We start from the raw sequence: 25412 nt of genomic DNA on the forward strand, positions 1-25412 counted from the left end.
CCATCCCCATCCCATTGCGTTCCCCATCCATCGCCGATGGGAGCCCTCCCCCCGTGCCCTCCATGGAGAACCTCCTCGGCGTCCTCCATCCCCATCCCATTGCGTTCCTCATCCATCGCCGATGGGAGTCCTCCCCCCATGCCCTCCATGGAGAACCTCCTCGGCGTCCTCCATCCCCATCCCATTGCGTTCCCCATCCATCGCCGATGGGAGCCCTCCCTCCGTGCCCTCCATGGAGAACCTCCTCGGTGTCCTCCACCCCTCGCAGGCGCCGAGGAGAAGATCGTGGCCGAGTTCCGCGCCTCGTGCCCGGTGGCGCCGGCGCCGCCGGACCTGGCCCTGCAGGCCATGGTGCGCTCGGCCGGGAAGCTGGTGCTGCTCGACAAGCTCCTGCCCAAGCTCAAGGCCGGCGGCCACAAGGTGCTCATCTTCTCGCAGATGGTTCGCTGCCTCGACATCCTCGAGGACTACCTCATCCACAAGAGGTGCGGGACCAACGGGAGCCGGGGGGGGGGGGGGGCCTCCTGCGCGCTGCGCCCACAGCCCCATGGCGGCCCCATGGCGGCGGCCACATAGACCCCGATGGCAGCCCCATGGCGGCCCCATAGACCCCAATGGCAGCCCCTTAGACCCCGATGGCAGCCCCTTAGACCCTAATGGCAGCCCCATAGCAGCCCCATAGCGGCCCCATGGCGGCGGCCACATAGACCCCGATGGCAGCCCCACTGCGGCCCCATAGCGGCGGCCACATAGACCCCCATGGCAGCCCCACTGCGGCCCCATAGCGGGCCCATAGACCCCGGTGGCAGCCCCATAGTAGCCCCACAGCGGCCCCATAGCGGCCACATAGACCCCGATGGCAGCCCCACGGCGGCCACATAGACCCCGATGGCAGCCCCATGGCGGCCACATAGACCCCGATGGCAGCCCCACAGCGGCCCCATAGCGGCCACATAGACCCCGATGGCAGCCCCACGGCGGCCACATAGCGGCCACATAGACCCCCATGGCAGCCCCACTGCGGCCACATAGCGGCCACATAGACCCCCATGGCAGCCCCACGGCGGCCACATAGACCCCGATGGCAGCCCCACTGCGGCCCCATAGCGGCCCCATAGCGGCCACATAGACCCCGATGGCAGCCCCACAGCGGCCCCATAGCGGCCCCATAGCGGCCACATAGACCCCAATGGCAGCCCCATAGCAGCCCCACAGCGGCCCCATAGCAGCCACATAGACCCCGATGGCAGCCCCATAGCAGCCCCACAGCGGCCCCATAGCGGCCACATAGACCCCAATGGCAGCCCCACAGCGGCCCCATAGCGGCCACATAGACCCCGATGGCAGCCCCATGGCGGCCACATAGACCCCGATGGCAGCCCCACTGCGGCCCCATAGCGGCCACATAGACCCCGATGGCAGCCCCACTGCGGCCCCATAGCGGCCCCATAGCGGCCACATAGACCCCGATGGCAGCCCCACTGCGGCCCCATAGCGGGCCCATAGACCCCGATGGCAGCCCCACAGCGGCCACATAGACCCCGATGGCAGCCCCACGGCGGCCACATAGACCCCGATGGCAGCCCCACAGCGGCCCCATAGCGGCCACATAGACCCCAATGGCAGCCCCATAGCAGCCCCACAGCGGCCCCATAGCAGCCACATAGACCCCGATGGCAGCCCCATAGCAGCCCCACAGCGGCCCCATAGCGGCCACATAGACCCCAATGGCAGCCCCACAGCGGCCCCATAGCGGCCACATAGACCCCGATGGCAGCCCCATGGCGGCCACATAGACCCCGATGGCAGCCCCATGGCGGCCACATAGACCCCAATGGCAGCCCCACAGCGGCCCCATAGCGGGCCCATAGACCCCAATGGCAGCCCCACAGCGGCCCCATAGCGGGCCCATAGACCCCGATGGCAGCCCCACAGCGGCCACATAGACCCCGATGGCAGCCCCATGGCGGCCCCATAGACCCCAATGGCAGCCCCTTAGACCCCGATGGCAGCCCCTTAGACCCCAATGGCAGCCCCATAGCAGCCCCATAGCGGCCCCATAGCAGCCCCATAGACCCCGATGGCAGCCCCATAGCAGCCCCATAGCAGCCCCATATCCCCCAATGCCAGCCCCACCTCCACTCCATAGCGGCCCCATATCCCCCAATGCCAGCCCCATATCTCCCAATGCCAGCCCCATAGCGGCCCCATAGCAGCCCCATAGCTGCCCCATAGCTGCCCCATAGCTGCCCCATAGCTGCCCCATAGCAGCCCCATAGCAGCCCCATATCCCCCAATGCCAGTCCCATAGCAGCCCTATAGCGGCCCCATAGCAGCCCCATAGCTGCCCCATAGCAGCCCCATAGCAGCCCCATAGCAGCCCCATAGCAGCCCTATAGCTGCCCCATAGCAGCCCCATAGCAGCCCCATAGCAGCCCCATAGCAGCCCCATAGCTGCCCCATAGCAGCCCCATAGCAGCCCCACAGCAGCCCCATAGCAGCCCCATAGCTGCCCCATAGCAGCCCCATAGCAGCCCCATAGCTGCCCCATAGCAGCCCCATAGCAGCCCCATAGCAGCCCCATAGCAGCCCCATAGCTGCCCCATAGCTGCCCCATAGCCAGCCCCACAGCGGCCCCACAGCAGCCCCATAGCTGCCCCATAGCTGCCCCATAGCAGCCCCATAGCAGCCCCATAGCTGCCCCATAGCTGCCCCATAGCAGCCCCATATCAGCCCCATAGCTGCCCCATAGCTGCCCCATAGCAGCCCTATAGCAGCCCCATAGCAGCCCCATATCCCCCAATGCCAGCCCCATAGTAGCCCTATAGCGGCCCCATAGCTGCCCCATAGCAGCCCCATAGCTGCCCCATAGCAGCCCTATAGCTGCCCCATAGCTGCCCCATAGCAGCCCCATAGCAGCCCCATAGCAGCCCCATAGCGGCCCCATAGCTGCCCCATAGCAGCCCTATAGCAGCCCCATAGCAGCCCCATATCCCCCAATGCCAGCCCCATAGCAGCCCTATAGCTGCCCCATAGCTGCCCCATAGCAGCCCTATAGCAGCCCCATAGCAGCCCCATATCCCCCAATGCCAGCCCCATAGCAGCCCTATAGCGGCCCCATAGCAGCCCCATAGCAGCCCCATAGCTGCCCCATAGCAGCCCCACAGCAGCCCCATAGCAGCCCCATAGCTGCCCCATAGCAGCCCCACAGCAGCCCCATAGCAGCCCCACAGCAGCCCTATATCTGCCCCATAGCAGCCCCATAGCAGCCCCATAGCAGCCCCATAGCAGCCCCATAGCTGCCCCATAGCTGCCCCATAGCAGCCCCATAGCAGCCCCATAGCTGCCCCATAGCAGCCCCATAGCAGCCCCATAGCTGCCCCATAGCAGCCCCATAGCAGCCCCATAGCTGCCCCATAGCGGCCCCATAGCGGCCCCATAGCAGCCCCATAGCAGCCCCATATCCCCCAATGCCAGCCCCATAGCAGCCCCATAGCTGCCCCATAGCTGCCCCATAGCTGCCCCATAGCGGCCCCATAGCTGCCCCATAGCTGCCCCATAGCAGCCCCATAGCAGCCCCATAGCTGCCCCATAGCAGCCCCACAGCAGCCCCATAGCAGCCCAATAGCAGCCCCACAGCAGCCCCATAGCTGCCCCATAGCAGCCCCATAGCAGCCCCACAGCAGCCCCATAGCAGCCCCATAGCTGCCCCATAGCAGCCCTATAGCAGCCCCATAGCTGCCCCATAGCAGCCCCATAGCAGCCCCATAGCAGCCCCATAGCTGCCCCATAGCTGCCCCATAGCCAGCCCCACAGCGGCCCCACAGCAGCCCCATAGCTGCCCCATAGCAGCCCCATAGCTGCCCTATAGCGGCCCCATAGCAGCCCCATAGCAGCCCCATAGCTGCCCCATAGCAGCCCCATAGCAGCCCCATAGCAGCCCTATAGCTGCCCCATAGCAGCCCCATAGCAGCCCCATAGCAGCCCTATATCTGCCCCATAGCAGCCCCATAGCAGCCCCATAGCTGCCCCATAGCAGCCCCATAGCTGCCCCATAGCTGCCCCATAGCAGCCCCATAGCGGCCCCATAGCAGCCCCATAGCTGCCCCATAGCAGCCCCACAGCAGCCCCACAGCAGCCCCATAGCAGCCCCATAGCAGCCCCATAGCTGCCCCATAGCAGCCCCATAGCAGCCCCATAGCAGCCCCATAGCTGCCCCATAGCAGTCCCATAGCTGCCCCATAGCTGCCCCATAGCAGCCCCATAGCAGCCCCATAGCTGCCCCATAGCAGCCCAATAGCAGCCCCACAGCAGCCCCATAGCAGCCCCATAGCTGCCCCATAGCAGCCCCATATCCCCCAATGCCAGCCCCATAGCAGCCCCATAGCTGCCCCATAGCTGCCCCACAGCAGCCATCCCCATCCCCATCCCCCCGCGCCGCGCGCAGGTACGCGTACGAGCGGCTGGACGGGCGCGTGCGGGGCAACCTGCGCCAGGCGGCCATCGACCGCTTCAGCCGCGCCGACTCGGAGCGCTTCGTGTTCCTGCTGTGCACGCGCGCCGGCGGGCTCGGCATCAACCTGACCGCCGCCGACACCTGCGTCATCTTCGACTCCGACTGGAACCCCCAGAACGACCTCCAGGTACCCATGGGGGGGCGATGGGGGGGACCTTGGGGGGGGGGGATGGGGGTATGGGGGGGTATGGGGATAGGGGGGTATGGGGGTATGGGGGTATGGGGATAGGGGGGTATGGGGATAGGGGGGTATGGGGATATGGGGGTATGGGGGTATGGGGATATGGGGGTATGGGGATATGGGGGTATGGGGATATGGGGGTATGGGGGTATGGGGGTATGGGGATAGGGGGGTATGGGGGTATGGGGATAGGGGGGTATGGGGGTATGGGGGTATGGGGGTATGGGGGTATGGGGGTATGGGGATATGGGGGTATGGGGGTATGGGGGTATGGGGATATGGGGGTATGGGGGATATGGGGGTATGGGGGTATGGGGGTATGGGGATAGGGGGGTATGGGGATAGGGGGGTATGGGGATAGGGGGGTATGGGGGTATGGGGGGTATGGGGGTATGGGGATATGGGGGGTATGGGGGTATGGGGATATGGGGGTATGGGGGTATGGGGATAGGGGGGTATGGGGGTATGGGGGTATGGGGATAGGGGGGTATGGGGGTATGGGGGTATGGGGGTATGGGGATATGGGGGTATGGGGGTATGGGGGTATGGGGGTATGGGGATATGGGGGTATGGGGATATGGGGATATGGGGGTATGGGGGATATGGGGGTATGGGGATAGGGGGGTATGGGGATAGGGGGGTATGGGGATAGGGGGGTATGGGGGTATGGGGGTATGGGGGTATGGGGATATGGGGGTATGGGGGGGTATGGGGGGATATGGGGGTATGGGGGTATGGGGATATGGGGGTATGGGGGTATGGGGGGATATGGGGGTATGGGGGTATGGGGATATGGGGGTATGGGGGTATGGGGATAGGGGGGTATGGGGATAGGGGGGTATGGGGATAGGGGGGTATGGGGGTATGGGGGTATGGGGGTATGGGGGTATGGGGGATATGGGGGTATGGGGGTATGGGGGTATGGGGGTATGGGGGTATGGGGATAGGGGGGTATGGGGGTATGGGGGTATGGGGATATGGGGGTATGGGGGTATGGGGGTATGGGGATAGGGGGATAGGGGGGTATGGGGGATATGGGGGTATGGGGATAGGGGGGTATGGGGGTATGGGGACATTGGGGCTATGGGGGACATTGGGGGCTATGGGGGACATTGGGAGCTATGGGGCTGGGAGGGGTGGGGGGCGTTGAGAGATATGGGGCTGATGGAGGGATAGGGGGCATTGGGAGCTATGGGGTGGGAGAATGATGAAGGTGGGGTCCATCAAACTCTATGGGGAGTGCACTCCATGGGGCTGTGTTCTATGGGTCTCTATGGGGTTTCTATGGGTCTCTATGGGTCTCTATGGGCTCTCTATGGGTCTCTATGGGTCTCTATGGGGTCTCTATGGGTCCCTATGGGGTCCCTATGGGTCTCTATGGGGTCTCTATGGGTCCCTATGGGTCTCTATGGGTCCCTATGGGGTCTCTATGGGTCTCTATGGGTCCCTATGGGGTCTCTATGAGGTCCCTATGGGTCTCTATGGGTCCCTATGGGTCTCTATGGGGGTCATGGCTTGGTCCAGGCAGCGCGTTGCCGCGCATCCACCAGGGGGCGGTATAGTGCCGCAGTGTGCTCTATGGCTCCCTATGGCTCCCTATGGCTCCCTATGGCTCCCTATGGGTCTCTATGGGGTCTCTATGGGGCTCTATGGGTCTCTATGGGGTCCCTATGGGTCTCTATGGGTCCCTATGGGTCTCTATGGGTCTCTATGGGTCCCTATGGGTCTCTATGGGGGTCATGGCTTGGTCCAGGCAGCGCGTTGCCGCGCATCCACCAGGGGGCGGTATAGTGCCGCAGTGTGCTCTATGGCTCCCTATGGCTCCCTTTGGCTCCCTATGGCTCCCTATGGCTCCCTATGGTGTCGCTGTGGGTCGCTATGGGGCGCTGTGGGTCTGCCCCACAGGCGCAGGCGCGGTGCCACCGCATCGGGCAGTCCAAGGCGGTGAAGGTGTACCGGCTGATCACGCGCAGCTCCTACGAGCGGGAGATGTTTGACAAGGCCAGCCTCAAGCTGGGCCTCGACAAGGCCGTGCTGCAGAGCATGAGCGGCCGGGAGGGAGCCATCGCCGGGGTGGGTCTCTGTGGGGCAGTAGGGGGCTATGGGGGGCTATGGGGCAATGGGGTAATGAGAGTCATGGGGGGCTATGGGGTAATGGGGGGTTATGGGGTGGGCAATGAGGGGCTATGAGACCCCCCCATGGAGCATCCCCATGGATCCCCAGGGAGCTGACCTGTGGCTCCCGTTGAGCCCCATTGACTCCATTGACTTCATTGACCCCCATTGACCCCCATTGCCCCCATTGACTCCCATTGTCCCCCATTGACCCCCATTGCCCCCATTGACTCCCATTGACTCCCATTGACCCCCATTGACTCCCATTGACCCCTATTGACCCCCATTGACTTCCATTGCCCCCCATTGACTTCCATTGCCCCCATTGACTCCATTGCCCCCCATTGACTCCCATCGACTCCCATTGCCCTCCATTGACCCCCATTGACCCCCATTGCCCCCATTGCCCCCCATTGACCCCCATTGCCCTCCATTGACCCCCATTGCCCCCCATTGACTCCCATAACCCCCATTGATGCCTTTGACACCCATTGACCCCCATTGACCCCCATTGACTCCCATTGACTCCATTGACTCCCATTGACTCCCATTGCCCCCATTGCCCCCCATTGACCCCCATTGCCCTCCATTGACCCCCATTGCCCCCCATTGACTCCCATAACCCCCATTGATGCCTTTGACACCCATTGACCCCCATTGACCCCCATTGACTCCCATTGACTCCATTGACTCCCATTGACTCCCATTGACCTCATTGACCCCCATTGACTTCATTGACCCCCATTGACTTCATTGACCCCCATTGCTCCCCATTGACTCCCATTGACCCCTATTGACCCCCATTGAGTCCCATTGACCCCCATTGACTCCCATTGACTCCCATTGACTCCCATTGACCCCCATTGACCCCCATTGACCCCCATTGACTCCCATTGACTCCCATTGACTCCCATTGACTCCATTGACTCCCATTGACTCCCATTGACTCCCATTGACTCCCATTGACTCCATTGACTCCCATTGACTCCCATTGCCCTCCATTGACCCCCATTGACTCCCTTTGACCCCCATTCCCCCCATTGCCCCCCATTGCCCCCCACTGACTCCCATTGACTCCCATTGCCCCCCATTGCCCCCCATTGCCCCCCACTGACTCCCATTGCCCCCCCCCCGTTGGCAGCCCATGCAGCAGCTGTCCAAGAAGGAGCTGGAGGACCTGCTGCGCCGCGGCGCCTACGCCGCCATCATGGAGGAGGACGACGAAGGGGCCAAGTTCTGCGAGGAGGACATCGACCAGATCCTGCTGCGCCGCGCCACCACCATCACCATCGAGAGCCGCGGCACCGGCTCCACCTTCGCCAAGGTGGGCGGGATGGACCCATAAGTGTGGGGCTGGGACCCATAAGTGTGGGGCCGGGCCCAGAAGTGTGGGGCCGGGCCCATAAGTGTGGGGATGGGGTCATAAGTGTGGGGATGGACCCATAAGTGTGGGGCCGGACCCATAAGTGTGGGGATGGGGTCATAAGTGTGGGGATGGGGGCATCAGGGTGGGGATGGACCCATAAGTGTGGGGCCGGGCCCATATGTGTGGGGATGGGGTCATAAGTGTGGGGATGGACCCATAAGTGTGGGGCCGGACCCCTAAGTGTGGGGATGGGGTCATAAGTGTGGGGATGGGGGCATCAGGGTGGGGATGGACCCATATGTGTGGGGCTGGGCCCCTAAGTGTGGGGCTGGACCCATAAGTGTGGGGCTGGGACCCATAAATGTGGGGCTGGGACCCATAAGTGTGGGGCCGGACCCCTAAGTGTGGGGCTGGACCCATAGGTGTGGGGCTGGGCCCATAAGTGTGGGGCTGGACCCATAAGTGTGGGGCTGGGCCCATAAGTGTGGGGATGGACCCATAAGTGTGGGGATGGGGTCATAAGTGTGGGGATGGACCCATAAGTGTGGGGCTGGGCCCATATGTGTGGGGCCAGGCCCATAAGTGTGGGGATGGGGGCATCAGGGTGGGGGTGGACCCATATGTGTGGGGCTGGGCCCATAAGTGTGGGGATGGACCCATAAGTGTGGGGCTGGGCCCATAAGTGTGGGGCTGGGACCCATAAGTGTGGGGCTGGACCCATAAGTGGGGGGATGGGGTCATAAGTGTGGGGCTGGGGTCATAGGGGTGGGGATGGGGTCATCAGGGTGGGGATGGGGGCATCAAGGTGGGGCTGGACCCATAAGTGTGGGGCTGGGGCCATCAGTGTGGGGCTGGGGGCATCAGGGTGGGGATGGGGTCATAAATGGGGGCTGGACCCATAAGTGTGTGGCTGGGGCCATAAGGGTGGGGCTGGGCCCATAAGTGAGGGGGCTGGGATCCGTAAGTGTGGGGCTGGGACCCATAAGTGGGGGGGCTGGGATCCATAACTGTGGGGCTGGACCCCTAAGTGTGGGGCTGGACCCATAAGTGTGGGGCTGGACCCCTAAGTGTGGGGCCGGACCCCTAAGTGTGGGGCTGGACCCCTAAGTGTGGGGCTGGACCCATAAGTGTGGGGCTGGACCCCTAAGTGTGGGGCCGGACCCCTAAGTGTGGGGCTGGACCCCTAAGTGTGGGGCTGGGACCCCTAAGTGTGGGGCTGGGACCCATAAGTGTGGGGCCGGACCCCTAAGTGTGGGGCTGGACCCATAAGTGTGGGGCTGGACCCCTAAGTGTGGGGCCGGACCCATAAGTGTGGGCCTGGGACCCATAAGTGTGGGGCCGGACCCCTAAGTGTGGGGCTGGGTCCCCGCTCCGGTCCAGGCGTCCTTCGTGGCCTCCGAGAACCGCAGCGACATCGCCTTGGACGACCCCAACTTCTGGCAGAAGTGGGCCAAGAAAGCGGAGCTGGACCTGGAGCTGCTCGGCTCCAAGGTAGGGGGCAGGCAGTGGGGCAGGCAATGGGGCTGTGGGGCAGGCTATGGGGCTATGGGGCAGGCTATGAGGCAGGCAATGGGGCAGGCAACGGGGCTATGGGGCAGGCAATGGGGCAGGCAATGGGGCTGTGGGGCAGGCAATGGGGCTATGGGGCAGGCTATGAGGCAGGCAATGGGGCTATGGGGCAGGCTATGGGGCAGGCAATGGGGCTATGGGGCAGGCAATGGGGCAGGCAATGGGGCTATGAGGCAGGCTATGGGGCAGGCAATGGGGCAGGCAATGGGGCTATGGGGCAGGCAATGGGGCAGTCTATGAGGCAGGCAATGGGGCAGGCAATGGGGCTATGGGGCAGGCTATGGGGCAGGCAATGGGGCAGGCAATGGGGCTGTGGGGCAGGCAATGGCGCTATGGGGCAGGCTATGGGGCAGGCAATGGGGCTGTGGGGCAGGCAATGGGCTGTGGGGCAGGCTATGGGGCTATGGGGCAGGCAATGGGGCTGTGGGGCAGGCAATGGGGCTGTGGGGCAGGCAATGGGGCTGTGGGGTAGGCAATGGGGCTATGGGGCAGGCAATGGGGCTATGGGGCAGGCAATGGGGCTATGGGGCAGGCTATGAGGCAGGCAATGGGGCAGGCAATGGGGCTATGGGGCAGGCTATGGGGCAGGCAATGGGGCAGGCAATGGGGCTGTGGGGCAGGCAATGGCGCTATGGGGCAGGCTATGGGGCAGGCAATGGGGCTGTGGGGCAGGCAATGGGGCTGTGGGGCAGGCTATGGGGCTGTGGGGCAGGCAGTGGGGCTGTGGGGCAGGCAATGGGGCTGTGGGGCAGGCTATGGGGCTGTGGGGCAGGCAATGGGGCTGTGGGGCAGGCAATGGGGCTGTGGGGCAGGCTATGAGGCAGGCAATGGGGCAGGCAATGGGGCTATGGGGCAGGCTATGGGGCTGTGGGGCAGGCTATGGGGCAGGCAATGGCGCTATGGGGCAGGCTATGGGGCAGGCAATGGCGCTATGGGGCAGGCTATGGGGCAGGCAATGGGGCTGTGGGGCAGGCTATGGGGCTGTGGGGCAGGCAGTGGGGCTGTGGGGCAGGCCTCAGTGGGGCAGGAGGGGAGCGACGGGCCCCATTGGCCTCTATGGGGCCCACCATGGCCAAGGCCCCCTTGGGGCTGCCCTAGCAGGTGCCTGACGGGTCCTTGCTGTTCAGGACCCCTTGGTGCTGGACACCCTGCACCATGGCCACCATGGTCAAGGCCCCCTTAGGGCTGCCCTAGCAGGTGCCTGACGGGTCCTTGCTATTTAAGGACCCCTTGGTGCTGGACACCCCGCACCACGGCCACTGTACCTGAGGCCCCCTTGGGGCTGCCCTGGTGAATGCCTGACGGGCCCTTGCGGTTCAGGACCCCTTGGTGCTGGACACCCCGCACCACGGCCACGGTACCTGAGGCCCCCTTGGGGCTGCCCTGGTGAATGCCTGACGGGCCCTTGCGGTTCAGGACCCCTTGGTGCTGGACACCCTGCACCATGGCCACCATGGTCAAGGCCCCCTTAGGGCTGCCCTAGCAGGTGCCTGACGGGCCCTTGCGGTTCAGGACCCCTTGGTGCTGGACACCCCGCACCACGGCCACTGTACCTGAGGCCCCCTTGGGGCTGCCCTGGTGAATGCCTGACGGGCCCTTGCTATTTAAGGACCCCTTGGTGCTGGACACCCCGCACCACGGCCACTGTACCTGAGGCCCCCTTGGGGCTGCCCTGGTGAATGCCTGACGGGCCCTTGCGGTTCAGGACCCCTTGGTGCTGGACACCCCGCACCACGGCCACTGTACCTGAGGCCCCCTTGGGGCTGCCCTGGTGAATGCCTGACGGGTCCTTGCTATTTAAGGACCCCTTGGTGCTGGACACCCCGCGCCTGCGCAAGCAGACGCGCCCGTTCAGCGCGCTGCGGGACGATGACCTGGTGGAGCTGTCGGAGCTGGAGAGCGAGGAGGAGGAGCAGCAGCGGCCCCGGCCCCCCCGGCGGCCCCCCCCGGCCCCACAGCACCCCTATGGGCGCGCCGAGTGCCTGCGCCTGCACCGGCACCTCCTGCTCTACGGGTGAGCCAATGGGGACGGGGCAGGGCCTCTATGGGAGCCAATGGGGACGGGGCAGGGCCTCCATGGGAGCCAATGGGGACGGGACAGGGGCTCTATGGGAGCCAATGGGGATGGGGCAGGGGCTCCATGGGAGCCAATGGGGATGGGGCAGGGGCTCTATGGGAGCCAATGGGGACGGGGCAGGGGCTCCATGGGAGCCAATGGGGATGGGGCAGGGGCTCCATGGGAGCCAATGGGGACGGGGCAGGGTCTCTATGGGAGCCAGTGGGGACGGGGCAGGGGCTCTATGGGAGCCAGTGGGGACGGGGCAGGGGCTCTATGGGAGCCAATGGGGATGGGGTAGGGCCTCTATGGGAGCCAATGGGGATGGGGCAGGGCCTCTATGGGAGCCAATGGGGATGGGGCAGGGCCTCTATGGGAGCCAATGGGGATGGGGCAGGGCCTCCATGGGAGCCAATGGGGATGGGGCAGGGCCTCTATGGGAGCCAATGGGGATGGGGCAGGGGCTCTATGGGAGCCAATGGGGATGGGGCAGGGCCTCTATGGGAGCCAATGGGGACGGGGCAGGGGCTCTATGGGAGCCAATGGGGATGGGGCAGGGCCTCTATGGGAGCCAATGGGGATGGGGCAGGGGCTCTATGGGAGCCAATGGGGGTGGTGCAGGGCCTCTATGGGAGCCAATGGGGATGGGGTAGGGCCTCTATGGGAGCCAATGGGGATGGGGCAGGGGCTCTATGGGAGCCAATGGGGACGGGGCAGGGGCTCTATGGGAGCCAATGGGGATGGGGCAGGGGCTCTATGGGAGCCAATGGGGACGGGGCAGGGGCTCCATGGGAGCCAATGGGGATGGGGCAGGGGCTCCATGGGAGCCAATGGGGACGGGGCAGGGGCTCCATGGGAGCCAATGGGGATGGGGCAGGGGCTCTATGGGAGCCAATGGGGATGGGGCAGGGGCTCTATGGGAGCCAATGGGGATGGGGCAGGGGCTCTATGGGAGCCAATGGGGATGGGGCAGGGGCTCCATGGGAGCCAATGGGGATGGGGCAGGGCCTCTATGGGAGCCAATGGGGATGGGGCAGGGCCTCCATGGGAGCCAATGGGGATGGGGCAGGGGCTCTATGGGAGCCAATGGGGACGGGGCAGGGGCTCTATGGGAGCCAATGGGGATGGGGCAGGGCCTCCATGGGAGCCAATGGGGATGGGGCAGGGGCTCCATGGGAGCCAATGGGGATGGGGCAGGGGCTCCATGGGAGCCAATGGGGATGGGGCAGGGGCTCTATGGGAGCCAATGGGGATGGGGCAGGGGCTCTATGGGAGCCAATGGGGACGGGGCAGGGGCTCTATGGGAGCCAATGGGGATGGGGCAGGGCCTCCATGGGAGCCAATGGGGATGGGGCAGGGGCTCCATGGGAGCCAATGGGGATGGGGCAGGGGCTCTATGGGAGCCAATGGGGATGGGGCAGGGGCTCTATGGGAGCCAATGGGGACGGGGCAGGGGCTCTATGGGAGCCAATGGGGATGGGGCAGGGCCTCTATGGGAGCCAATGGGGATGGGGCAGGGCCTCTATGGGAGGTGATGGGGGGGGTCCCTGCGCTCTATGGGGCAGCCATGGGGCGGTTGGGATGGGGCGGGATCCAATGGGAGGTGATGGGGGGGGTCCCTGCGCTCTATGGGGCAGCCATGGGGCGGTTGGGATGGGGCAGGATCCAATGGGAGGTGGATGGGGGGGGTCCTTGTGCTCTATGGGGCAGCCGTGGGGCAGCCCTGGGGGTCCTTGCATTGTGTCCGTCCCCCCCCCCCCCCAGCTGGGGCCGCTGGCAGGAGCTGGTGGTGCCGGGGCGGCCGAAGCGGCGCCTGCTGGAGCGCGAGGCCCAGAGCGGGGCCCGCGCCATCCTGGCCTCCTGCCTGGCGCTCGGGCACGGCCAGGGCAGCCCCCTGGGGGCCTTCGTCTGGGACCTCATCGGGCCCATGGAGAACGGGCGCAGCCGCGAGGGCCCGGGGCAGGGCCAGGCAGGTGAGGGGGGGGGGGGTCCCATTGGATCCCATTGGGTCCCCATTGATCCCCATTGATTCCCCATTGGATCCCATTGGGTCCCCATTGATTCCCCATTGATTCCCCATTGGATCCCCACTGGATCCCCATTGATTCCCCATTGGATCCTATTGGGTCCCCATTGATCCCCATTGATTCCCCGTTGGATTCCCATTGGATCCCCATTGGATCCCCATTGATTCCCCATTGGATCCCCACTGGATCCCCATTGATTCCCCATTGGATCCCATTGGGTCCCCATTGATTCCCCATTGGATCACCATTGGATCACCATTGGATCACCATTGATTGCCCATTGGATCCCATTGGGTCCCCATTGGATCCCATTGGATCCCCATTGGATCCCCATTGATTCCGCATTGGATCCCCATTGATTCCCCATTGGATCCCCATTGGATTCCCATTGGGTCCCCGTTGGATTCCCATTGGATTCCCATTGGATCCCCATTGATTCCCCATTGATTCCCCATTGGATCCCCATTGGATCCCATTGGTTCCCCATTGGTTCCCCATTGGATCCCCATTGATTCCCCATTGGGTCCCATTGGGTCCCCATTGGATCCCCATTGATTCCCCGTTGGTTCGCATTGGATCCCCATTGATTCCCCGTTGGCTCCCATTGGATCCCCATTGGATCCGCATTGATTCCCCATTGGATCCCATTGTGTCCCCATTGGATCCCCATTGGATCCCATTGGATCCCCATTGATTCCCCGTTGGCTCCCATTGGATCCCCATTGGATCCGCATTGATTCCCCATTGGATCCCATTGTGTCCCCATTGGATCCCCATTGGATCCCATTGGATCCCTGTTGATTCCCCATTGGCTTCCCATTGGATCCCCATTGAATCCCCATTGATTCCCCATTGGGTCCCATTGGATCCCCATTGGATTCTTGTTGGTTCCCCATTGGATCCCCATTGGTTCCCATTGGATCCCCATTGGCTTCCCATTGGATCCCCATTGATTCCCCATTGATTCCCCATTGGGTCCCATTGGATCCCCATTGGATTCTTGTTGGTTCCCCATTGGATCCCCATTGGTTCCCATTGGATCCCCATTGGATCCCTGTTGGTTCCCATTGGTTCCCCATTCCCTCCCTCCCCTCCCATTCCCTCCCCATTGGCTTCCCATTGGATCCCCATTGGCCTCCATTCCCTCCCCTCCCGTTGGCTCCCGTCCCCTCCAGGCCTCCCCATTGGCCCGCGGGGCCGGAAGGGCCGGAAGGGGAAGGCGGCGCCGGGGCCCTGGGATTCCCAGCTCCTGGATTGGCTCCGGCGCCAGCGCCCGGAGCAGCTCCTGCAGGACGAGGGCTTCCGGCGGCACCTCCAGCGCCACGGCCACAGGTACCGCCTGCCCCATAGAATCTATGGGGCGCCCCATAAGTGGGCTCTGCGGGTCCCCCCCCTGCCCCACAGAATCTATGGGGCGCCCCATAAGTGGGCTCTGCGTGTCCCCCCCCTGCCCCACAGAATCTATGGAGCGCCCCATAAGTGGGCTCTGCGTGTCCCCCCCTGCCCCACGGAATCTATGGGGCGCCCCATAAGTGGGCTCTGCGGGTCCCCCCTGCCCGACGGAATCTATGGGGCGCCCCATAAGTGGGCTCTGCGGGTCCCCCCTGCCCCACAGAATCTATGGGGCGCCCCATAAGTGGGCTCTGGGTGTCCCCCCCCCTGCCCCATAGAATCTATGGGGCGCCCCATAAGTGGGCTCTGCGTGTCCCCCCCCGCCCCACAGAATCTATGGAGCGCCCCTTAAGTGGGCTCTGCGTGTCCCCCCCTGCCCCATAGAATCTATGGAGCGCCCCATAAGTGGGCTCTGCGTGTCCCCCCCTGCCCCATAGAATCTATGGGGTGCCCCATAAGTGGGCTCTGCGTGTCCCCCCCTGCCCCATAGAATCTATGGGGCGCCCCATAAGTGGGCTCTGCGGGTCCCCCCTGCCCCACAGAATCTATGGGGCGCCCCATAAGTGGGCTCTGGGTGTCCCCCCCCCTGCCCCATAGAATCTATGGGGCGCCCCATAAGTGGGCTCTGCGTGTCCCCCCCCTGCCCCACAGAATCTATGGAGCGCCCCTTAAGTGGGCTCTGCGGGTCCCCCCCTGCCCCATAGAATCTATGGGGTGCCCCATAAGTGGGCTCTGCGTGTCCCCCCCCGCCCCACAGAATCTATGGGGCGCCCCATAAGTGGGCTCTGCGTGTCCCCCCCCGCCCCACAGAATCTATGGAGCGCCCCATAAGTGGGCTCTGCGTGTCCCCCCCTGCCCCATAGAATCTATGGAGCGCCCCATAAGTGGGCTCTGCGTGTCCCCCCCTGCCCCATAGAATCTATGGGGCGCCCCATAAGTGGGCTCTGCGGGTCCCCCCTGCCCGACGGAATCTATGGGGCGCCCCATAAGTGGGCTCTGCGGGTCCCCCCTGCCCCATGGAATCTATGGGGCGCCCCATAAGTGGGCTCTGCGTGTCCCCCCCTGCCCCATAGAATCTATGGGATGCCCCATAAGTGGGCTCTGCGTGTCCCCCCCTGCCCCATAGAATCTATGGGGCGCCCCATAAGTGGGCTCTGCGGGTCCCCCCCTGCCCCATAGAATCTATGGGGTGCCCCATAAGTGGGCTCTGCGTGTCCCCCCCCGCCCCACAGAATCTATGGGGCGCCCCATAAGTGGGCTCTGCGTGTCCCCCCCCGCCCCACAGAATCTATGGGGCGCCCCATAAGTGGGCTCTGCGTGTCCCCCCCTGCCCCACGGAATCTATGGGGCGCCCCATAAGTGGGCTCTGCGTGTCCCCCCCGCCCCACAGAATCTATGGGGCGCCCCATAAGTGGGCTCTGCGTGTCCCCCCCCGCCCCACAGAATCTATGGAGCGCCCCATAAGTGGGCTCTGCGTGTCCCCCCCTGCCCCATAGAATCTATGGAGCGCCCCATAAGTGGGCTCTGCGTGTCCCCCCCTGCCCCATAGAATCTATGGGGCGCCCCATAAGTGGGCTCTGCGGGTCCCCCCCTGCCCCACGGAATCTATGGGGCGCCCCATAAGTGGGCTCTGCGGGTCCCCCCTGCCCCACGGAATCTATGGGGCGCCCCATAAGTGGGCTCTGCGTGTCCCCCCCTGCCCCACGGAATCTATGGGGCGCCCCATAAGTGGGCTCTGCGTGTCCCCCCCTGCCCCATAGAATCTATGGGGTGCCCCATAAGTGGGCTCTGCGTGTCCCCCCCTGCCCCATAGAATCTATGGGGTGCCCCATAAGTGGGCTCTGCGGGTCCCCCCCTGCCCCACGGAATCTATGGGGCGCCCCATAAGTGGGCTCTGGGTGTCCCCCCCCTAGGCTGCTGCTGCGCGTGCGGACGCTGCATTACCTGCGGCACGAGGTCGTGGGCGAGCACGGGGACAGGGTGCTGGCGGGGGCCAAGGCCAGGTGAGGGCGCTGTGGGGCGGGTTATGGGGCGCTATGGGGCGCTATGGGGTGGGTTATGGGGCGCTATGGGGTGGGCTATGGGGTACTATGGGGTCTCCATGGGATTCTATGGGGTGGTTTATGGGGCGCTCTGGGGTGGGTTATGGGGCGGGCTATGGGGTGGTTATGGGGCGCTATGGGGTGGGCTATGGGGCGCTATGGGGTGGGTTATGGGGCGCTATGGGGTTGGTTATGGGGTGCTCTGGGGCACTATGGGGTGAGTTATGGCGTGCTATGGGGTTGGTTATGGGGCGCTATGGAGCTGTATTATGGGGCACTATGGGGCTGGCTATGGGGCGCTATGGGGCACTATGGGGTGGGTTATGGGGTGCTATGGGGCACTATGGGGTGGGTTATGGGGCGAGTTATGGGGCGCTATGGGGTGGGTTATAGGTTCTATGGGGCACTATGGGGTGGGTTATGGGGCGCTATGGGGTGGGTTATGGGATTCTATGGGGCACTATGGGGTGGGTTATGGGGTGCTATGGGATGGGTCATGGGGCTCCATGGGGTGGGTTATGGGGCTCTTTGGGGTGAGTTATGGGGCAGGTTATGGGGCGCTATGGGGTGAGTTATGGGGTGGTTTATTGGGCGCTATGGGGCTGGGTTATGGGGTAGTATGGGGCGAGTTATGGGGGGGGTTATGGGGTGGGTTATGGGGTTCTATGGGGGACTATGGGGTGGGTTATGGGGTGCTATGGGCCACTATGGTGTGGGTTATGGGGCGCTATGGGGTGGGCTATGGGGTTCTATGGGGCACTATGGGGTGGGCTATGGGGTGCTATGGGGTGGGTTATGGGGCGCTATTGGGTCTCCATGGGGTTCTATAGGGTGGGTTATGGCACGCTATGGGGCAGGTTATGGGGTTCTATGGGGCGGGTTGTGGGTCACTATGGGGTGGGTTGTGGGGCGCTGTGGGGTGGGTTATGGGGCTCTATGGGGCGCTATGGGGTTTCTATGGGGTTCCCATGGGTCTCTATGGGGTTTCTATGGGTCTCTATGGGGTCTCTATGGGGTCTCTATGGGTCTCTATGGGTCTCTATGGGGTCTTTATGGGTCTCTATGGGGTCTCTATGGGGTCTCTATGGGTCTCTATGGGTCTCTATGGGCTCTCTATGGGGTCTCTATGGGTCTCTATGGGTCTCTATGGGGTCTCTATGGGGTCTCTATGGGTCTCTATGGGTCTCTCTCTATGGGGTCTCTATGGGTTTCTATGGGTCTCTATGGGTCTCTATGGGGTCTCTATGGGTCTCTATGGGGTCTCTATGGGGTCTCTATGGGTCTCTATGGGGTCTCTATGGGTCTCTATGGGTCTCTGGGTCTCTATGGGTCTCTTTGGGGTCTCTATGGGTCTCTATGGGTCTCTATGTTTCTCTATGGGGTCTCTATGGGGTCTCTATGGGTCTCTCTCTATGGGGTCTCTATGGGTCTCTATGGGTCTCTATGGGGTCTCTATGGGGTCTCTATGGGGTCTCTATGGGTCTCTATGGGTCTCTATGGGGTCTCTATGGGGTGCTTTGACGCTGCTCCCCCCCATTCAGCACCATTGATCTGTGGGTCCCGGCGCTGGAGCAGCCGGAGGCGCCCGCCCCATGGTGGGACCCCGAGGCCGACAAATCCCTGCTGCTGGGGGTCTTCAAGCACGGTACGGGGGGGGCCGCGACCCATAGAGCCCTATGGATGTGGCTCTGTGGGGCTGGGGCCTCGCGATGGCTCCCGCTGCCCCATAGATTCTATGGGGCAGGGGCTGCGCTGTGGGTCCCGGTGCCCCAAAGGGGAGGCTGGATGGGGCTGGGGTCACGCTATGGGTTCTGGTGCCCCATAGGTTCTATGGGGCTGGGGCCTCGCTATGGGTCCCAGTGCTCCATGGCAGAGGTTCTCTAGGGGTCCCGGTGCCCCATAGCTGAAGCTCTGTGGGGTGAGGGTGTGGTTATGCGGTTTCCAGTGCCCCATAGGTGAGGCTCTATGGGGCAGGGGCTGCGCTATGGGTCCCGGTGCCCCATAGGCTCTATGGGGGAGGGTCTGTGCTATGGTGCCCCATAGACTCTATGGGTCAGGGGGTTCTCTATGGGTCCCGGTGCCCCATAGATTCTATGGGTCAGGGGCTCGCTCTGGGTCCCGGTGCCCCATAGGCTCTATGGGTCAGGGGGTTCTCTATGGGTCCCGGTGCCCCATAGATTCTATGGGTCAGGGGCTCGCTCTGGGTCCCGGTGCCCCATAGGCTCTATGGGTCAGGGGGTTCTCTATGGGTCCCATTGCCCCATAGATTCTATGGGTCAGGGGCTCGCTCTGGGTCCCGGTGCCCCATAGGCTCTATGGGTCAGGGGGTTCTCTATGGGTCCCGGTGCCCCATAGATTCTATGGGTCAGGGGCTCGCTCTGGGTCCCGGTGCCCCATAGGCTCTATGGGTCAGGGGGTTCTCTATGGGTCGCGGTGCCCCACAGGCTCTATGGGGCTCGCTGTGGGTCGCGGCGCCCCATAGGCTCTATGGGGCTCGCTGTGGGTCGCGGCGCCCCATAGGCTCTATGGGGCTCGCTGTGGGTCGCGGCGCCCCGCAGGCTCTATGGGGCTCGCTGTGGGTCGCGGCGCCCCATAGGCTCTATGGGGCTCGCTGTGGGTCGCGGCGCCCCATAGGCTCTATGGGGCTCGCTGTGGGTCGCGGCGCCCTATAGGCTCTATGGGGCTCGCTGTGGGTCGCGGCGCCCCATAGGCTCTATGGGGCTCGCTGTGGGTCGCGGCGCCCCGCGGGCTCTATGGGGCTCGCTGTGGGTCGCGGTGCCCCATAGGCTCTATGGGGCTCACTTTGGCGCCCCCTGCAGGCTGGGAGCGGTACCAGTCCATGCGCGCTGACCCCGCCCTCTGCTTCCTGGCCCGGGCCGGGGGCCCCGAGGCCAAGGCGCTGGCGGCCGAGCAGGGCCTGGAGGGGAACGAGGGGTGAGAGCGGGGGATGGGGGGCGCTATGGGGCGGGCTATGGGGTCTCTATGGGGCTCTATGGGGCTCTATGGGGCTCTATGGGGCTCTATGGGGGCTCTATGGGGCTCTATGGGGCTCTATGGGGCTCTATGGGGGCTCTATGGGGTCTCTATGGGGCTCTATGGGGGCTCTATGGGGTCTCTATGGGGCTCTATGGGGTCTCTATGGGGCTCTGTGGGGTCTCTATGGGGCTCTATGGGGTCTCTATGGGGCTCTATGGGGCTCTATGGGGTCTATGGGGTGAGCTATGGGGTGAGCTATGGGGTTCTATGGGACAGGCTATGGGTCTCTATGGGTCTCTATGGGGCTCTATGGGGCTCTATGGGGTCTCTATGGGGCTCTATGGGGTTCTATGGGACGGGCTATGGGTCTCTATGGGGCTCTATGGGGCAGGCTATGGGGCAGGCTATGGGGCAGTCTATGGGTCTCTATGGGGCGGGCTATGGGGCTGGCTAGGGGGCTCCAGGGTCTTTATGGTGCGGGCTATGGGTCTTTATGGGGCAGGCTATGGGGCGGGCTATGGGTCTCTATGGGATGGGCTATGGGGCGGGCTATGGGTCTCTATGGGGCAGGCTATGGGGCAGGCTATGGGGCGGGCTATGGGTCTCTATGGGGTGGGCTATGGGGCGGGCTATGGGTCTCTATGGGGCAGGCTATGGGGCGGGCTATGGGGCTCGCTATGGGGCAGGCTATGGGGCGGGCTATGGGTCTCTATGGGGCAGGCTATGGGGCGGGCTATGGGGCAGGCTATGGGGCGGGCTATGGGTCTCTATGGGGCAGGCTATGGGGTGGGCTATGGGTCTCTATGGGGCGGGCTATGGGTCTCTATGGGGCGGGCTATGGGGTGGGCTATGGGTCTCTATGGGGCGGGCTATGGGGTGCCAATGAGGACCACGCCATGCTAATACCGACCAGCTTTAGGCTGGGCTGAGTGCAGCTCCAGGGCTGAGGCACCCACTTAGGGGTCGATGTGGGGCAGGAGTGGGGGGGAGGGGGGCGCGATGTGGGGCAGGAGCCCCGTGGGGCGCTGCCATTGTGTGCCCCCCATAGGGTGGACTTGGAGGACCCCGAGTACCAGCCGCTTATGGGGCCGGGCAAGGAGGAGGAGGAGGAGGAGGAGGTGAGGCCCTGCCCCACACCCTGCCCCCTAAGTGGGGCCCTGCCCCACAGCTGGACCCCCAAGCGGGGCCCTGCCCCATAGCGCCGTGGGGTGACGGCCGCTGTCCCCACAGCCGGACCCATTGGGGATGCTGGAGGAGGAGATCTCGGTGGTGGATGGGGAGGAAGGTAAGGGGGGTGTGGGGCAGGGCGGGACCCATAGGGACCCCATAGGGACCCATAGAGACCCCATAGAGCCCCCATAGGGACCCATAGGGACCCATGGAGCCCCATAGGGACCCATGGAGACCCCATAGGGACCCCATAGGGACCCATAGAGACCCCATAGAGCCCCCATAGAGCCCCCATAGGGACCCATGGAGCCCCATAGGGACCCATAGGGACCCCACAGAGACCCATAGGGGGCCATAGAGCACACTGCGGCACTATACCGCCCCCTGGTGGATGCGCGGCAACGCGCTGCCTGGACCAAGCCATGACCCCCATAGAGACCCATAGGGACCCATAGAGAGAGACCCATAGGGACCCATAGAGACCTATAGAGACCCCATAGAGACCCATAGAGACCCATAGAGACCCCATAGAGCCCCCATAGAGACCCATAGAGACCCCATAGAGGCCCCATAGGGACCCATAGAGACCTATAGAGCCCCCATAGAGCCCCCATAGGGACCCCATAGGGACCCATAGAGCCCCCATAGAGCCCCCATAGAGCCCCCATAGAGACCCCATAGGGACCCATAGAGCCCCCATAGAGCCCCCATAGAGCCCCCATAGAGACCCCATAGAGACCCATAGAGCCCCCATAGAGCCCCCATAGAGCCCCCATAGAGACCCCATAGGGACCCATAGAGCCCCCATAGAGACCCATAGAGCCCCCATAGAGCCCCCATAGAGCCCCATAGAGCCCCATAGAGACCCATAGAGCCCCCATAGCCCCCTTGTGTCCCCGCAGGCCCCGCTGCTCCCGCGGGTTCCCCGTCGTGGCCCCCAGCCCCGGTGCTGACGGCGCGGCTGCGGCGCCTGCTGGGGGCCTGGCCCCGGGATCGGGATCAGCCCCGGGATCAGCCCCGGGAACCTTGGGATCAGCCCCGGGATCAGCCCCGGGATCAGCCCCGGGAGCGGCGCCGGCGCCGCTGCGAGCTCAAGGAGCCGGGGCGCAAGGAGAAGCAGCAGAGGTGGGGCTGGGGCGTGGGGGGGAGAGGGGTGTTTGGGGTGAAAAACCGCGTTTTCGGTCAATTTTGGGGTGAAAACGGTCAGTTTTGGGTTGAAAACGGTCAATTTTGGGGTGAAAACGGTCAGTTTTGGGTTGAAAACGGTCAATTTTGGGGTGAAAACGGTCAGTTTTGGGTCGAAAACGGTCAATTTTGGGTTGAAAACGGTCAGTTTTGGGGTGAAAACGGTCAGTTTTGGGGTGAAAACGGTCAATTTTGGGGTGAAAACGGTCAGTTTTGGGGTGAAAACGGTCAGTTTTGGGGTGAAAACGGTCAGTTTGGGGGTGAAAACGGTCAGTTTTGGGGTGAAAACGGTCGGTTCCGGTCTGGAAGCGCTCCTTTCCGGTCATGCCCGGTCCCCGTTGCCCCCCCTGCAGGTGGAGCCGGCGGGAGCAGGCCGCCTTCTACCGCGTGGCGTCGAGCTTCGGCGTGGAGGCGGAGGGCGGGCGCCTGCGCTGGGGCCGGTTCCGGGCGCTGGCGCGCCTGGGGGCCCGCTCGGACCAGGAGCTCACGCGCTTCTTCCACGCCTTCGTGGCCATGTGCCGGCACGTGTGCGGCCTGCCCCCCGCCGCCGGGGACGGTACGGGGGGAGCCGGGGGGGGGAACATCCATGGGGAGCATCCCGAGGGCCATAGGGAGCATCCCAAGGGGGTTATTGGGGACCCAAAGGGACATGGGGAGCATCCAAGGGACATAGGGAGCATCCCAAGGGGGTTATTGGGGACCCGAAGGGACATGGGGAGCATCCAAGGGACATAGGGAGCATCCCAAGGGGGTTATTGGGCACCTAAAGGGACATGGGGAGCATCCTGAGATCCATAGGGAGCATCCCAAGGGGGTTATTGGGGACCCGAAGGGACATGGGGAGCATCCAAGGGACATAGGGAGCATCCCAAGGGGGTTATTGGGGACCTAAAGGGACATGGGGAGCATCCTGAGATCCATAGGGAGCATCCCAAGGGGGTTATTGGGGACCCAAAGGGACATGGGGAGCATCCAAGGGACATAGGGAGCATCCCAAGGGGGTTATTGGGGACCTAAAGGGACATGGGGAGCATCCAAGGGACATAGGGAGCATCCCAAGGGGGTTATTGGGGACCCGAAGGGACATGGGGAGCATCCAAGGGACATAGGGAGCATCCCAAGGGGGTTATTGGGGACCTAAAGGGACATGGGGAGCATCCAAGGGACATAGGGAGCATCCCAAGGGGGTTATTGGGCACCTAAAGGGACATGGGGAGCATCCCGAGGGACATAGGGAGCATCCCAAGGGGGTTATTGGGGACCCAAAGGGACATGGGGAGCATCCAAGGGACATAGGGAGCATCCCAAGGGGGTTATTGGGGACCCAAAGGGACATGGGGAGCATCCCGAGGGCCATAGGGAGCATCCCAAGGGGGTTATTGGGGACCCAAAGGGACATGGGGAGCATCCAAGGGACATAGGGAGCATCCCAAGGGGGTTATTGGGCACCTAAAGGGACATGGGGAGCATCCCAAGGTCCATAGGGAGCATCCCAAGGGGGTTATTGGGGACCTAAAGGGACATGGGGAGCATCCTGAGATCCATAGGGAGCATCCCAAGGGGGTTATTGGGCACCTAAAGGGACATGGGGAGCATCCAAGGGACATAGGGAGCATCCCAAGGGGGTTATTGGGGACCTAAAGGGACATGGGGAGCATCCTGAGATCCATAGGGAGCATCCCAAGGGGGTTATTGGGGACCTAAAGGGACATGGGGAGCATCCAAGGGACATAGGGAGCATCCCAAGGGGGTTATTGGGGACCCAAAGGGACATGGGGAGCATCCAAGGGACATAGGGAGCATCCCAAGGGGGTTATTGGGGACCCAAAGGGACATGGGGAGCATCCAAGGGACATAGGGAGCATCCCAAGGGGGTTATTGGGGACCTAAAGGGACATGGGGAGCATCCAAGGGACATAGGGAGCATCCCAAGGGGGTTATTGGGGACCTAAAGGGACATGGGGAGCATCCAAGGGACATAGGGAGCATCCCAAGGGGGTTATTGGGGACCCAAAGGGACATGGGGAGCATCCAAGGGACATAGGGAGCATCCCAAGGGGGTTATTGGGGACCTAAAGGGACATGGGGAGCATCCTGAGATCCATAGGGAGCATCCCAAGGGGGTTATTGGGGACCCAAAGGGACATGGGGAGCATCCAAGGGACATAGGGAGCATCCCAAGGGGGTTATTGGGCACCTAAAGGGACATGGGGAGCATCCTGAGATCCATAGGGAGCATCCCGAGGGGGTTATTGGGCACCTAAAGGGACATGGGGAGCATCCCGAGGGACATAGGGAGCATCCCAAGGGGGTTATTGGGGACCTAAAGGGACATGGGGAGCATCCAAGGGACATAGGGAGCATCCCAAGGGGGTTATTGGGGACCTAAAGGGACATGGGGAGCATCCCAAGGGGGTTATTGGGCACCTAAAGGGACATGGGGAGCATCCAAGGGACATAGGGAGCATCCCAAGGGGGTTATTGGGGACCTAAAGGGACATGGGGAGCATCCAAGGGACATAGGGAGCATCCCAAGGGGGTTATTGGGCACCTAAAGGGACATGGGGAGCATCCTGAGATCCATAGGGAGCATCCCAAGGGGGTTATTGGGGACCTAAAGGGACATGGGGAGCATCCAAGGGACATAGGGAGCATCCCAAGGGGGTTATTGGGCACCTAAAGGGACATGGGGAGCATCCTGAGATCCATAGGGAGCATCCCGAGGGGGTTATTGGGCACCTAAAGGGACATGGGGAGCATCCCGAGGGCCATAGGGAGCATCCCAAGGGGGTTATTGGGGACCTAAAGGGACATGGG

At 63.5% G+C, this 25412-nt stretch overlaps 1 protein-coding gene across 1 annotated transcript in view; it reads left to right on the forward strand.

Annotated features, from left to right (window-relative positions):
• Nucleotides 1-23330, forward strand: part of CHD8 (chromodomain helicase DNA binding protein 8) — a gene marked incomplete at its 3' end in the record, with an annotated part of 55618 nt that extends 32288 nt beyond the window's left edge. The window contains exons 18-32 of the mRNA XM_080631904.1: nt 269-485; nt 4448-4643; nt 6603-6770; nt 7954-8136; nt 9559-9669; nt 11550-11761; nt 13568-13776; nt 15006-15162; nt 17136-17225; nt 18806-18909; nt 20084-20198; nt 21289-21358; nt 21471-21525; nt 22313-22535; nt 22949-23330. Coding sequence (XP_080488030.1) covers nt 269-485; nt 4448-4643; nt 6603-6770; nt 7954-8136; nt 9559-9669; nt 11550-11761; nt 13568-13776; nt 15006-15162; nt 17136-17225; nt 18806-18909; nt 20084-20198; nt 21289-21358; nt 21471-21525; nt 22313-22535; nt 22949-23330 — 2492 coding nt within the window. The remainder of the gene's footprint in view (nt 1-268; nt 486-4447; nt 4644-6602; nt 6771-7953; nt 8137-9558; nt 9670-11549; nt 11762-13567; nt 13777-15005; nt 15163-17135; nt 17226-18805; nt 18910-20083; nt 20199-21288; nt 21359-21470; nt 21526-22312; nt 22536-22948) is intronic.
• Between the last annotated feature and the right edge of the window lie 2082 nt (nt 23331-25412).

This window comes from Psittacula echo (assembly GCF_963264785.1).
Source record: "Psittacula echo genome assembly, chromosome: 19".
Lineage (NCBI taxonomy): Eukaryota > Metazoa > Chordata > Aves > Psittaciformes > Psittacidae > Psittacula > Psittacula echo.